The following is a 16,517-nucleotide window of genomic DNA, read 5'->3' as shown; positions in this document are numbered from 1 at the left end:
AGCAAACATGCTTCTCCAGACTGGTTTGCAGGGATCGTGTTCCTCTGATCACTCGCTATGTTAATGCCTCAGCTACAATCACATTTTCCAAAATTTTTTCATATAACTGGATTGTTTTATACTGCTTATTCTGTATTGGTTGTCACTAGACTACCTTATGTCTCCAATAAACTGATTCATTGGATACCTGGTACTTTACTCAGTGCACAAATGCATACACTTGGACTTAAATTAGATCAGTGAAAAGGTTTTTGTGAAGATAATGATTACCATCTGGCCAAGATCTTGGTCATCACTATACAGTTAGAATTTGTCTAGTGTCTGATATTGTTGAAGATTTCCTCGTGGTATAGTGCAAATGCAATTGAAGATACAAAATCCAATTGTTTGTGTCTGGGAAGATTTCCAGTAACTCTGAAGGGAGAAAAATTTATATTTGTTACAAACAAGACTGTTCCTGAGCATTCTTATTGCTGTATAGCCAATCATAATGAGAAAAAAGTATCTTCTTGCACTGAATGGTATTCACATAGCTTAGATATAAAGACAGTTGGTCTCCATGTTAGTCAGAGAAAAGCTGTTCAAATGCTTCATATTTCTAATATTTCAGTCTAGGGTTTCTGATGAATTAAGATTTTTTTTGGTAGCTATTTCAGGCATCCATTTGGATGTTGCTTAGAGTTACCCTAAAGAGAAGTACTCACAGTTTAATAGATACAGCCAGAATTTCTCTGCTGATTGCTTGCAGAATTTCACTGAGATAAAATATTGGAAAGTTATAGCAATATCACTTCCTTAGAATGGGAAAAAAAATTTCTGTTAATGGAGTAAAGCAGAATGTGCTGTATCTGAGGGGCTGTTTCTGTATGGGTATCTCACAGCTGTAGGGTAGCCCAGTCAGTAGAAGTAGGTGTTCATCCACACAGTCCCTTTTTGCATCACAACTCTATATAAGTTTGAGGCCTTACATATGAACATTGCAAATACATTGAAGCAAAGCTGACTGAGCAATAAAGGTTTAGATAAGATGAACTTGTGAGCAGACACATTGGTAGTTATAGATATCGTTGTGCCTCAATGATGAAAAAAAAAATGTGGGAATGATGAAACGGTTTTGGGGAAAAGTACATGATTCCTGACCATGTGAATAAACATTATTTAATCAGCTAAGTGTACGTCAGAGGGAAATAAATGCTGTACCAGGATAATAAGATATAAAATGTCATTAAATGGTATTACAAATAACATGTGATGTCTCCCCAAGAGGCAAAATGGGAACAGAACTTACTCGTAGCATAAATATGGTGATCAGAGTCATGTAAGTACCTCATCATTATTACATCTCCCTGTACCAACAGTAGAAAATTCTAGTTTAAAATGTATACTGGATGCACAACTAAACATAGGTAGGGACTGTGTCAATCAGTAACTCAAGGCTACACATTAGGAACATTAGATGGTTTGATTCTGATTTTAGTCATATTTCTTAATGTGAAGATGATTATTTGATTCATCTGCATCAGTATTTTCTTAATCTGTTCTGGTGAGTAAATTTTGAATTCTGGATTCAGAAAAATTTCAGATTGTCTAATACTGGGTCTGTCACAGTCTCTGAAAAGAAAGACAGTCCAACAGAGATTAGATCCTAAGAGTGTCCTCAGTACGAACTCACCCTATAACAGACACTAGGGAGTCCATATGAAGGGATAATTTATGAAAAACCCAAATTACGGGAGAAGATTCAATTTATGATTTCTGTTTTTTAGATGTCAGGGAAGGCAGCCACAAGACAAAAGGAAAGTAGGCTTCATTAGTCTTGCTAATCACAGAATAATGTATTTTTTAATTACCAGAGATATCTTCAGTGTTAAAATTTGGAATATGGACAGGCATACAAGTATTTCTGTGATACTGAATGATGTCATTGTGAGTTGTGAATACCATTTTTAGTGACTGATCAGCCCTGACAGTAATAATGACATTTAAAGCACTTCATGTTTCTAAAGCCTATTACTACTTCTAATTAATTCTTAGAACAAACCCTGAGGGGTGCCAGTTGGGAGATAAGTTATAATATTACTGTTTTAATGCTGGAATTGATGAAATAGATCACTGCACAGTGTTAGTGCTTAGAATAGAATTCAAACAAGAGCTCACACTAATATCGTGAAGGTAGGTCTGAAAAAGTTTATCCACTTGGGAACTCTGCATTACAAGTGAAGCCACCACACTCGTATTCAGAAGTTTCTCATATCACCTCAACTCATGAGAGTTTGATAAGCCACCTGAATTTGCAATTCTTTACTACACAGAAGTCTGACCCTTCCTCTCCTTTTGAGGGAAATTGAGACTATGGATGAAAGTAACATATCCTTTAAACAAAGCAGCTATTCATTTTCCAGTGGGTTTTTTGTTATTTTTTGTCTTTTTTCCTTCGCCTGTCTTGTTTTGCAGCAAATCATTCATTGCAAATTCAAAAATGTTGTGCCACGTATTGAAAATATTATTTAAGATTTTCTCACACTTTTTATTATTACATGTAAGGCTACGACTTTTGAGGTCTGCTATAAGGACTGCATAACATTTGTGAATGGAAAGTCTTATCTGACTGTAGCATTCCTAAGATATTTTTAAAAGTATTGAGGAGTAGATATTATAAACTTACTAATAATTTCAATGAGAAGTTCATGACATTCATGAACGCAATTCTTGTGTATACATAGTTCATTCAAGTTACTCTCTTTACTTTCTACATGTAATATTTCTACCTTTTCCCCTAGTAATGTGTTATGGCCATCTGTTTCATTGAATATTGCAGTTGTAGGTATTTTGTCACCTAAAACAGTTGCACAGAAATCAAGCTCACTGAATTAGCAGTACAAAAGTAAAAATTGACTTATAGATTTTATGATTATTTTTACAGTGAATGCCATAATTCTACAGATAGAATAAAAGTGAGAGTATGGGATGAAGATGATGACATCAAATCTAGAGTAAAACAACATTTCAAGAAGGAGTCTGATGACTTCCTTGGGCAAACAATCATTGAAGTAAGAACACTGAGTGGAGAAATGGATGTATGGTATAATTTAGGTATGATTCTCACTGATTTTTTATTTATTTATTTTTTTAAGAAATTTAGGTAAAATCTCACCATTTATACTTTAAAACTTCAAAATATACATCTTTTCTATTCATGCACATTTTATTTTTTTTAATCAGAAGTTACAGGTCAGTTTGAAATCTTGGGTTTTTCTGGGTTTTGCTGAATTGTGGAAATTGAGCTAATCGCAGCAATACCAAAGACAAATATTTTCTTTTAATGAAAAAGCAAAAATGTGTAAGAAAAGACATCAGTCTAGACTACTCATGGTAGCATTAGTAAATATCCTATCAAGTTTCATGGAAAAATCTAGTGAATATTTTCCTTGTGTGCATTCACTTCCTTAAATTTTTGTATACTTAATCCTCCTTTATTTTTAATACCTTTACATCTGTATTTCTTAACAAAACTCTTTAGATTCAGTTTTCTGTTTTGTATATCTGAAATATGTTTACGTGTGTAGTGTTAAATTGAATGCAGCCTGCTGTTGAACAAAGCATTCTGATATTGTTGCTGACTATGCTTTCTTGTCTGGTGAGGACTTAAGTAGTACCATTATTTGAGCCAGAAATAAATCAATGAAAGTGTCTCAGAATACGTTCCCTCCATCTGAAGTATAAAGCTCTTCTTCAATTCTGAAAATCTTACTGAGCGCTGAGTGCTCTACAATAGAATTTTAAAAGTTACTCTACCATGTATAATGACAAAAGCATGTTAGAAATATTTTCATTAAGGTTTCCTTCTTTAAGAAAGACATCAGGTGAATTATATAACATACATTTCTGAAACTGTAAAGCGACTTTTCTAATCAGTGGTCCTTATTTTCCTGGCCAGTATTTCATTGCCCAGTAAAAATAATACAGATGTATCTGAAAATTTTTTGACATCTCCTTAACAACGGCAAGGAAACCCTGCTTTATTTCCTTTTTTTTATAATTAGTATATATTTTTTTAAATATGATACATGTCGTTGTATATTCCAAATTTTAACCCTTCAAAGATTTCATTGGCTTAAGCTGTTGCAAATATTTATATAAGAGATTACAAAATGCCATTTTTAAAAAATGTTGCTGAGCTGACATGATTTGAGGTCTTTTAGTAATAATTTAATATTAAAAATTCATGGGCTTTGCAAAAGGAATAATCTAGAAATTAGAAAAAGTCAATCAGTATCTAAAAAGATACATTAGTAAATGTGTTATCAATTTAATATTCTGGAAACCAATGTTAGCTTTTAATCTGATACATGCACGTATTGACACAAACGCAGTATATTTATACCACATCACTCAGAGGAAAGAGGAGTGAAATAGAAACAAAATCAGATTTAGTCTTCAAAGCTAGAAGCAGACATTAATAATTACAATGATAATTATTAGTTCATATACTAGACAGAAAATGGAAATAATTTGCATTGAAAAGACAAAAGTGTTACTTAGACTGCTATGCAGCCTGTTCTGAATTTATCAAATAAAACAAGGAAGATTCTTAATAGCATGATGTCCTGCTTCACAGCCTAAAGTCTATGGGAGGTACTTAAACAGTATTCTCTGTTCTCAATAATAGGACTTTCTAGCTTTAAAATGAACGTATTTTGCACAACTACATGTACACTTGATAGTTACTAACATGTTATTTTTCTGCCCTTCAGAAAAACGGACAGATAAATCAGCTGTCTCTGGTGCTCTCAGATTGAAAATCAATGTTGAAATAGAAGGAGAGGAGAAAGTTGCTCCCTACCATGTGCAGTACACCTGTTTACATGAGGTATGTACTATTAAGTTGTTGCACAGATAAAGGAAAAAAAAAAGGAGACAAAATATTAGAATGCTGAAGTAAATAACTGCTGCTTCAGGACAAGTTCATTTTTGGTTTCTCTTTTTGTATCGGTGATGGATTATCAAGGTTCAGAGGCAAAGATGGTGCAATGTAACAGTGTCAGATCACTCTTGCCTGTAGGAGTCAGAAAAAAAGAAAAGGAGGTGGAGCCATGGAAGTTTTTATTATTATTTTTACTATTATTATTAAAGAAACATACTTGCTGGCATCAAAGGATAAAAAATACTAAAATATTGCTATTGATTAAAAAAACATCATTCCTGGTACAGTTTTTATTCCCTACATAGATTGCTTTCATCAATAATGAAAAAAATCTCCAATTTTGAACTGATGCGTATCTTTTAGAGATCTTTGTATTTGATTCCTCTTCTCTCAAGCAATGATCCACATTGACATTTTATTTTAAAATTGCAAGTTTTCTGAAAACATGTAGAAGACATCTATCTGAAAGTTCATCACTAATATGCATCCACAAAATCCTGTTGTTCACCATGTATGAAACTGAATTTTCAGAGCATTTCTGCCCACAGATTTTCTTTCTCTTATAGAATAATTCCCAAAACATTATGAACTAATTTGAATATTTAAAATTATTTCAGAGTTTTAAGCTTTGGTTTGTTGTTTGTGGTTTGTTCTTTTTTTTTTTTTCTTCCAGTGAAAGCAAGCAGGAAATACAATCTACAGTTTGTCTATACTTACGGAGTTTAGTAATCTGAGAAGCATTCTGTGACTTTACCTCTAAGTAAAACAGTTTTGGTTTAGAAATTTTTAAGCCTAAATATTATTGGATATGTTTCAATAGTTCAGAGGCTTCTTCCATATTTCTAATTGTTTTCTTGTAACTTTCTTTTCTTTTTCAGTAATTTCTTTTAATTATGAATTTGAAATGTAAAACTAGAGATCAAATTCCTGTTGAACTCTTTAATGAGCATTATAACTTCAGGATTAGCAAGGGCATATAAGAGAGGAGAGTTTCTGCACAACTTTATATTGCAGTCTCTCTGCACCAGTTCTCTGAGGTGACCTTATGTCAAGAAAATAGATCAAAGTGCTGAATCATAGACATGCACTACTAGAGTTCAACAAAAGCAACAAAACCATTTAGTGCCTTGGATATTTTGTTTACCAGATGGTGGTTCATTGGTGCCAGCCTTCAATGGAAAAAATAAAATAAAAACCTAAGTTAATGAGCATATAGCTGGTTAAATAAAATATACTTCTAGAATGCTATTTAAAAACTTTGTATTCCTATTTGAAAAATTCCTTCCATTTAGAATCTATTCCACTACTTGACAGAAGTTAAATCTAATGGTGTTGTTAAAATCCCTGAAGTTAGAGGTGATGAAGCCTGGAAAGTGTACTTTGATGATGCTGCTCAAGAAATTGTAGATGAATTCGCAATGCGTTATGGAATTGAATATATTTATCAAGCTATGACGTAAGTATTATCATCTTTGTATTTTCTTATTCTACTGTCAAGAATGTGTTTGAGGGAACTGATGAGTTCCAAGACTTTGACTTCATTTTCCATTTCATGCTTATTCCTGATTTTGAATTCTGACTGTTCTTTGTGCCCCTGTGATTCTCACTGAAGGGCTGCTTAGCTGCTCTAGCATTAAGATATATTATAAGCATTTATAAACTATTACTGGTATCATCGCTAATGCATTACTTAATCCCTATGGTATTGAGCAAGGATCATAGAGACTTCACCTTCATTAACTGGGATTGGGTTACTTTGCTAGCTAGAACAGAGTTTAACAAGCTGTGTACTCTGCCCCAGAAATATAGAAATTATAGAATGCCAGGAATGGATATAGGAACTTTCCATATCAAATGTAAATAACTGATATAAAGTTCTTTTAATGGTATTATAACATACCACTACATTCTCCATATTGAAGTACCTATGATTACTTTAGAACACAGCACTTCTGAGCTTAGTTAGCTTTCATATTCCCAGGCTTCTATGTCTCATACGTTCTTGACTTTGTCCAATGAAGAGTTTGCTTGTGAAAAGGACTATATTCTGCTCCTGCTGCAGCTGTTGGAAAGCAGGGGACTCCAAGTGAGTTTCTTATCACTTCAGAGAGCTGACATGAAATTTTTAATGAGAATATTTATTTTGTTTCTTCCATCACGTCCCATCCCAAAAAATATGATTCTCTTCTATAGTATGAAGGTACATAAACACAGGAAATTTTCTTTTTATTGCAGAATATAAGGGCAAAATCTGGTATTGCGATAAATGTATCTTTTACTTAATTGTGAGTTACTGTACTGTAATAGGAAAGTAGAGGTGTCTTTGTAACATATACTTGTTTAACGTTCTTCCTCCAAGGACCCTGAACACTGCACAGAATTAAGTCTGATACTTCTCCTGTGGTGCTGTTTTTCAAGCTACATATGGAGGAACACATGCAATAAGTTTCATAAATAGAAATTTCTAATTTTGTATTCTTTGCTAATGTCTGATTTTTCATGTTTACCTTCCCATCAGACATGTACATCTTCCTAACAGTAGTCTTACTTTCTTAGGAAGTAGTTACTTTCTTAGGAAATCAACCCAAAAGATATCTCATGTATGCTGATGTTTTTGCTTTGGACGTTGTACCCCTATAATACCTTAGAATAAATTGAAGTATGATTGAATCCTGATGTTAGAGACCGACATCCATGTTTTTATCAGAATAAATTTAGACATTTCTACCCTGAAGGATGCCCAATTAGAAAGACTGTCTTATTCTCATTTCAAGATATGGATTCCCACTACCCAGTTCCTAAACAAGGAAATCCATATGTGGAATTCATGTGAAAGAAAGAAACAATCATCAGCCCAAACCCAAAACTAAGATAAAACAAAAAGGCTGTTTTTGTTGCTGTACTTGAAGCTCTTTGGAAAAAAAAAAAAAAAAAAAGAATTTATAGAATATATAATTCACCCTTTTTTAAATTTATTTCATTTTTTCAGTCAGGTAAAGGGATGGAAAATGATTTGGTTGGTAGAGATTTTATTTATTATTTATTTATTCTTCTAGCATCCAAATAAACATAACTACATTAATGTTATGCATATACATAAATTAAAAAGAGAATGGGAATGAAAACAGATACAGTAGAAAACAGATGAACTGAGCAGAACAGCTCAGTGATCCAAATGGCCTCTATTTTGATGACTGCGATGGATAGTGATTTACATTTGTTTATGTACTTACATTAAGCTACCTTCCCACCAGCAAGGAAAAATTTATTTTCTCTCATTCTGCTTTCAATGTAATTTGTTTCTCTTTAGAAGACAAAAAACAGGGAACATACTGAAATGATTTTGACTAGATACTGAAATTATACATAGCATCACCATCCTAGATCTATTCTGTAGAAAAGTCAAGTACAATAAAAGCTCTATCAATATCTTCTTGCTGGCAGGAGTCACCACAGGAAGCTCCTATGCTTTGAAATCAGCAACATTATTCTTATTCCAGAAAGTTGATGGACATTAACTATGCCATCTTGTTTTCCAAAAGGCACGCAAATCATCCACTGAAGTAATTTTTATTGGTAGCTTTTGCTTACTGAGCAGTGCGTGCTAATGAGCCTTCTTTCTTTGCTGTTTCACACTACCAGAAATATTGGAAGACTCCCAGGCACTGAGGGATCCTCAGGAAACTGCATAGTAAGAAAGCTGCAATATAAAGCTAGCAGACCTGATTTAAAATATACGATTCTGGGTTAAACAATGCAATATATACTCTGAAGTATGTGATACTTGGTAATGTTTGCCATGATATATGTGCCCATTAGAAAGAGTTATTACTCATACTACTAGTTGCTGTTGTTCAGAGATCTACAAAGACAAGGAAGGAATTTCCTTGATATATTTTTTAATTTATTTCAGCAAGCAGAAGCAAGCTTTCAGATTTCTTACCTGGTTTACCAGCACTCTGACTTATGGCCGTTCTTAGATGTGATAAATATAGCAGGCTCTGTGAACTTTACAGATTTTATTAAATGACACAAATCAAAAATTCACATCAATGTAACTAATCAAATTACTGATGGAATGGAATAGTGATCTAAATAAAGACATAAAAAATTTATATAGATAGGTTTAATTTTTCTTTACAACAAATAAATATAGTTTGGGTCTGTTTTCAAGATAGGAGCTGAGACCAAGTGTTCAGTAGTTCCATGTGTGTATTCATTAGAAGAACGTGCAGAAAAGACCTCACTGAACTCAAAATGTTGACACAATTTTCCATAGTTTCCTAAGGGCAATTATCTGAATGTTTTTCCCAGCAACTGCTGCTGATTCCCTTGAACAAAGCATATGCTACAAGTATGGTTCCTAAGAGTGAATAATTACTGCCTTTGTATCTCCACTTGGAGTTCCTCATGTTCTGCAGATCTTTAGGCCTATTAGAAAATCATTTATTTATTTATTTATTTTAAATTAGAAGTCAATCTTAAAGTTGTATGTTAATTATTTTTGTGTCAATTAAAAAAAAATAGAACAAAGGGTCATAGCACTTGGAAGGGAAATCATAACCAAAGCAGGTTCCCTACAGTATGTACCACAGGAGAGAATCCAGGAGGGTTCTGAGTATCTCCAGAGAAGGAAACTCCACAATCTCTCTAAACAGCTCATCACACTGCTCTGTCACCCTTGAAGTAAAGAAGTTTTTCTTCATATTCATATGCTGTGACTTCTTGTGTTTCAGTTTGTGCCAACTTTCTTTTATCCTGTTGCTGGGCACTGCTGAAATGAGCCTGGCCTCATTCACTTCACTCTAGCCCTCAAAATACTTATAAGCACTGATAAGATCTCTTTTAAACCTTCTCTTTTCCAGGCTGAACAGCCCCAGGTCTTACAGCCTTTCTTTGCAAGGGAGACACTTCCAAGCCCCTCATCATCTCTGTGGCCCTCTGCAGCATTCTTGTCTAGAAGCTTCCTGTCTTTCTTGAACTGAGAAGCCCATAGCTAGAAGCAACACTCCAGATGTGGCCTCACCAGGGCAGAGTAGACTTTTTTTTATGCAACTTATGATATTATTGGGTATTTTGGCCATAAGAGCACGCTACTGGCTCGTGGCCAACCTGTTGTCCCCAGAACACCTAGGTCCTTCTCTGCAGAGCTCCTTTCCAGCAGATCAGGCTCTAACTTGGGGGCATGCAATTATTCCTTTTCCAGTGAAGGACTCTGCACTTGCCCTTGTTGAACTTCAAGAGATTCCTTTCCAGCCTATCCCGGTCTCTGAATGGCAGCACAGCCTTATCATGCACGTGTCAGCCACTCCTCCCCGTTTTGTATCATCAGCATACTTGCTGAGGGTGCAGGATATCTCTCTACATGTATTTCTCAAAATACATGCGATGAATAGATCTGCTGAGATCTCTTTTAACTTTAATTTTACTGCAACTGGGGAGTATCACACAGTATCACTATTTTATACAAATTATTGTTTTTCCAGTTTATAGGAAATGTGTGATTTGCCAAAACATTTTCTTCTTTAGGCAGCTGAGTTACATTTTTTATAAGATTCATGCTGCAGTATTTAAAAGCACTTCTGAACAGCACTGGCAATGAATGAAATGTTTGGTATTACAGTCAGTTGGGAATGTTGAGTTCTATACCGGCCCATGTGATTGATTTGCTGTGTAGACAAGGAGTTTCCTAGAATTTCATAAAATTTGAATAAGAGCACGTATGATCTACCTTACAGGAATGCTGAGATGTGTTCGCAAAACACTTGGTGACAAGCATGGTATGAAATTTATGTATCAATATGTATCACCATATCAGTGAAAGTGTAAGCCTGTGATTTATAAGCTGAACATAAGAATACTTCAGTGAGTCTAATGCTAGAGAAAACCCAGGAAGTTGGCCTCCCATCCTGGCCTCAAAAGGTTGCAGGTACAAAGGGACCTCTCAAACAAACACTGAAGCCCTGGATTCTCTTTAGCATGATGCCTGACTCTTCTGTCTCCCAGCTGGATCTCTTTTCTTCCAGACTCTTCGCTTAGTCAGATAAACTAGAAAATCCAGCAGTTATTCACCCTCTTAGTCTAGCTTTGGGAGGGATTAAGGTCTTGATTCATCACACTATCAATTTCTCTTGTACTTTTATTTCTTTAACCATTCCAAGATTTTGGATTGAAAATGAATATGAATACATACACTGGGATTTTCTTTTGATGTTTGTATATACGTAATTAATGACTCATCTATTTTTTCTTGAAAGTTGATTTAAAAATAAGAGGATTTATCTTGAGTGAGTTGCAAAAGTGTTAGAAAATTACAATTTTCCAGCCAGTTGCATTTCAATTACAGAATAAATTGCGTTTATCTTTACTGTAAATTACCTTATGGATCACACACACTCTTGAGCACTCATTGGTAATTACATCCAGAATGAGTTCAAGACTTGCCCATATCGACCATAGCAATCAACTAGCTGTAGTGATAGGTTGATGTGTTTACCATCACTTTTGTCTTGCCAATAGTTAACTGTACTTAGAATGTCTTTGTATGTCTTCAGGTATAAAAGTTCCATTACAAGTCTCCTTGACAAAGAATATTGAAGAGAACAGGTTGTCAATGATTTTATAGAGCCAATTTATGATATCTAGGTACTGAATGGAAGATAGCAGCTATCAGGTTTATTAATGAAGGTTGATTCATTAGCCTGGATGTCTACAGAGTTTTGGATTTTTCTTCTTCTTTTAATGTGTATGTGACCTGGCACAGATTTCTGAACTAAAATTTGCAATTTAGATGTCTCATTTGTGAAGTAAATGAAAGTGTTGGAGAGGGCTTGGTTTAGAGCAATGTGAGGTACTAGCATCCCAGAGCATATTTTTAAGCTCATTTTCTGAATCTGTAATGAATGCAGCTGAAAAGAAATTGTAGTGACAGAAAGTGCAGACTCCTTGCCACCTTTAATAACTGTCGGTTTGTTTGAATTATAGGCACTTCTCCTGCCTGTCTTCTAAATATATGTGCCCTGGTGTTCCAGCAGTTATGAGTACATTGTTAGCCAACATAAATGCTTTCTATGCTCATACTACAGCAACAACAAATGTATCTGCCTCAGACAGGTTTGCGGCTACTAACTTTGGGGTAAGTGGCCTTCTTTTTTACTAGAATACTAACCCTTAATTTCTAATATATGAAAAAATGTCAATTTCTGAATTATAATTAAAAAAAATATTTTTTTGATCGTTTAGAAGAATGAGTTGCTGTTAGCTTCCAAAGATTTTATCGAGTCTTTACAAACAACCCCTATTAAAACTATGTAAGGTGGGGTATAAAACATCTAGCATATGTATGTATAGAACTAAAATATTTAGCAATCAGTTTCACTTTTTTGTTGCAGAGGGTCTTACAAACTACTGCCTGTATAGACTGAGTACAGGTTGCAATTAATTTATTGAATATATAATTACCAAATTTGTTAACCTAAAAGATATAGGCATAAATAACTGTAGATAATAACCTATCTATGTCAATAGATGTGCATATATATTTATATATTATGAAACAGTGGTGAATTGACTAAACCCTGGCATTAAGCATCAGAAATTTTAGGCAGAATTCCAGAATCCAGCAGTGTGGTAGTACTTCGTTGTCATTGTCAACTTTCCTTGTGTGGACATATATCTCAGTGCAAATATATGATTATTTAGAATATACAGTGTTTTGTTTTGTTTTTAATTTATTTCCCTGCCTTCACTGTGGGTGTGAGAGCAGAAAGGGGTAGCATTACTTCAAGGAGGATGCATACGTATCTACTGTTAAACATGATATGGTCAGTGGTAGTGTATAAATGCAATTTGACAATGAAAAATGAATTCCTTTCTACCTCCTCATTTTACGTGTATGGCTAGTATCCAATCCATTCCTAAGTTAACATTACATGTGAAAATTTTCTTAAATACTATTTATGAGCATAAAATCAAATAATAAACACAATTAAAATTAAGTACAAATTATAGTGATAGAAATAGTGTAAGAGGTGGTGATGTTCTTTCATATTATTAGGTTTGCCATGAAATAGGAATATTACTGTTGTTCCACTAGATATATTATGAAAATCAGAATATTTTTTATTTAATTACTGGAATATTGCTCTGTACTTATTCTAGTTTGCATAAACTAAGTGATGGTGTATTGTAGAATGACTCCGTATCTTGTTGAAACAAGACAACTCCTTCCAAGGTTCAGCCCTATTAGATTTTTGAGTTTTATTCAGCTCTTGAAATGTAGAATGTTTTGTTTCATTTTCTATTCGTACCTTCCTTTTTGTTAATGATCAGAATTACTTTCTTTCATCCTCAGACTGGAGGGAGATTAAATCCTCTCTCTGATGTTAATGCCAGTTTACCTTTGACGCAATTTCCAACTAAATTCATAGCTTAACAGATGGATGGAAAGACAGTAGTGTGCATTGCTAATAGAGATTTTTGAGATCTTTCTTCAAACAACTGACTTATAAGCAAAAACTTTTTTCACTATCTTGGTCAAAAGGCATTTGTTAGTGGATAGTTGCACGTCATTCTTCAAAAAAAATCATCTCAAATTCAAGACCTCAGTTTACAGCTGGTAAGGATTTGGCTGACTGAATACTTTAGTTCTGATTTATAACGTGACCAAAAAAAAAAACGTATTCCCTTTTGATTGATCCCTTAAGGGATCTGTGCCAAACTAAGGGCTTTGGGTGTAGGTTAGTGTTCCACTGAGGGATAGCACAAAGGACTGTTTTCACATCAGTGGATATCCTATTTCAGGAATAGTATTCTGAGAGCTATAAGATTTTGCTACTTCCAACACTGCTTCTTTCACATAGGTTGGGGAGCATTTATGTAGATTTTTAGCAGTGCATTGATATATGTTCTAATATGAAGAATGGTAATTAAAGCCTCTGATTAATATTGCTTGGGAATGGCACAGATTAGCTGGCTATCTCATAGCAAAGTGTTTCCACTGCATCTTCATGTATGAAGATAAGATAATCTTACTTAGCACATTCTTCCAAAAGCTGCTATTTCTGAATTTTTATTTAAAATCATAGTTTTTTTTATCAAATTCTGTTGTAAATGAGTATCACTTCTTACACAGGAAGAGGAATCTGTTTATTCAGAGTAGGAGTAATCACAAAGCAAATATATTTTAACAAACAACCAAACAAAAAAAGCAGCTCAAATGTTTTTGGTAAACCCTGATAACATAGCTGAAAACTTTGGACTTTTAAATGCTCTTAATGTATTTTGCCACAGACTGCAGGTGACAATTTTCATTCTTATTTGTCTGTACATATATTCTTATGCATTTTGTCTGAGTTTTGAGCAGTGTATCAGAAAAGTCAGTACTGTACAGGGAAGTCAACATTATTTCACAAATCCATTGCACAGCTGCACAGTGTTGAATGTGTACCAGGTAAATCATAGTACAGGTTAAAGCAAAAGAACATCCGTAAAAGTTGCCTGGCCTCAAAGCACAGCTATCTCAGAAAGTACTTTTATATGAAAGAATGGAAAATAAGCTATCTATCAAATGAATTAAGAATGTAAACAGATTAAATGCTTTCTTAGAAATTAAAAAAATAAAGAAATTGAGCTGTAATTTTACCTCTGTTCACAAAACTATGCTTGTTCTTATGCAAAGTGTTCTTGTTTTTATTTTACAGAGGGAAAAGTTCATAAAACTTCTGGATCAATTGCATAACTCTCTGAGGATTGATTTATCTAAATATAGGGTTTGTACATCATATTTTACTTAGACAACTCAAATGTGTTTTCCCACAAACATCCACTTCATCTGCTGTGAAGAAATATTAGAGATTAATCCCTCCTGTGGTATAGAAGATATAGGAGAATGCTAATAGGAGGCCCCAAAACACTACAGAGTTTGAATGTTTTAAACATTTTTCCAATTTGATGGTTTTCCCAAAAATTCATGAATAAGTTGGGGGATGAGCAGACATTCAAGAAAGTACAGGATTCAACAACTTCAATTAAAACACCATTTAATTCAACTGGGATTTACCTTTCACTGATGCAGTGTAATTTGCAGTTACTGATGGCCTTATTTTGAGAGGTGCTACTGCTACCACAATTAGATCCTAGGAATGTAAAAGTTGACTCTTCATTTTTTTCATTTCATTTTCATAGGAATCCCAATTTCACTTATGCCTTATAGAAGCCCTTTCCACTGAGTTGTGCTCCAAACCCAGTCTGTGCTAGAAAGAGGCATGCATGAAAACCTGCAACTTGTCATTCTCTTTGTCTTTCCGTTTCACTGGATCATGATGCTTTTTAATGAATAGGAATTAATAAAGACTCCAGCAGCTTTAGCTCTCCTTTTAAATTCTGTGAATGACAGCACCCAGCTCAGGGACTTCTTTGTTCATCTGGCTTGCTTTCTAAAATGGAAAGATGGAGAGAATATTTAAAAGAACCCCAAGGCATTAGAGATAAAACAAGCTGTACATGCTCTGTGTTTAAGACCTAACCTTTAACGGGCTAACTTATTGTAATGTTGAAGAATGTTATTTAGACTATGCTGGGGATTAAAAATGTTTTGCTGATGTTACTTAAGTGGATTCATGCTAAGGAAACAGTACTTACCATCAATTTTCCTGTGAGCTTAAATCTCATGAATGATTCCTTCAATAAGCTGACTGAGTTTATGGTCACAAGTGAATTGTGTGCCATGGAAAATGCATTAATGATTTTCACTAGCAACAATTTCCTATATTTCTTGGGTTTTTTTGTTTTTTGTTTTTTTGTTTTTTTACAACATTAATGTTTGGAAAACATCACAGTAATTTAAATAATTCACATTACAGAGACAGTAGTATTATCAGAAGTGCTCCTGCTCACACGAAAAGAAGTATTTATTCCTAGTTTCCTAACAGGCAGAATTAAGGCAGCAGGTGAACATTTTTAATGCTTCTGAGCATCATCTTTTTTCCAGATATTTTTGTTTCTTAGTTTTTCAAGTATTTTACCTTCAGCTTCCATTTCACAATTTCTCTCTTCCTGATTCACCAGGATAACTTTCCTGCCAGCAATTCTGAAAGGCTTCAAGATCTGAAATCAACTGTGGATCTTCTTACCAGCATTACTTTTTTCCGAATGAAGGTAGTTTCCTCTATTTGCACATTTATTTTCCAGGGAATTCATATTCTCTATAATACTCTTGATCATTTCTTAATCAATTCATCTCCTGCAGTTTTTAAATCCCTCAATTTCCCAAAGATCACTGATGTAAAGCCATCTTATTCAGAACTTATTCAGATCACTAACAATTTGATAAAAATAAGGCCATTCCCTTTGAAAATTTTTCAACTATCTTTTCCTTCCCTAATAATTACTTCACGTGTCCTGAAGGAGACAAAAACAGCAAAAAACACTTTAATTAAAGTCAAGCCAAATAAAACAAAATCAATTAATTTCCTTAAGAACATGTATCCTCTAGAATGTGTTCCTGGTAATATCACATGTGAAATAGAAAAATAGGTATTATAATCTAATAGGTTCTAGACATGATAGGCCTGATAGTTTCTTTCATCAATCC

The 16,517-nt window shown here is 34.0% G+C and overlaps 1 protein-coding gene across 1 annotated transcript in view; it reads left to right on the top strand.

Annotated features, from left to right (window-relative positions):
- The window catches only part of UNC13C (unc-13 homolog C), a 121,338-nt gene that overhangs the window by 47,334 nt on the left and 57,487 nt on the right, over positions 1-16,517 (top strand). Inside the window, exons 9-14 of the mRNA XM_065733860.1 lie at positions 2,924-3,093; positions 4,755-4,870; positions 6,217-6,380; positions 11,909-12,059; positions 14,626-14,694; positions 15,992-16,081. Coding sequence (XP_065589932.1) covers positions 2,924-3,093; positions 4,755-4,870; positions 6,217-6,380; positions 11,909-12,059; positions 14,626-14,694; positions 15,992-16,081 — 760 coding nt within the window. The remainder of the gene's footprint in view (positions 1-2,923; positions 3,094-4,754; positions 4,871-6,216; positions 6,381-11,908; positions 12,060-14,625; positions 14,695-15,991; positions 16,082-16,517) is intronic.

Source organism: Cyrtonyx montezumae, unplaced genomic scaffold, assembly GCF_038088225.1.
Source record: "Cyrtonyx montezumae isolate F1298 unplaced genomic scaffold, pur_monq_1.0 scaffold_17, whole genome shotgun sequence".
Taxonomy (NCBI): domain Eukaryota; kingdom Metazoa; phylum Chordata; class Aves; order Galliformes; family Odontophoridae; genus Cyrtonyx; species Cyrtonyx montezumae.
This window is presented reverse-complemented; position numbering and strand designations above follow the sequence as displayed.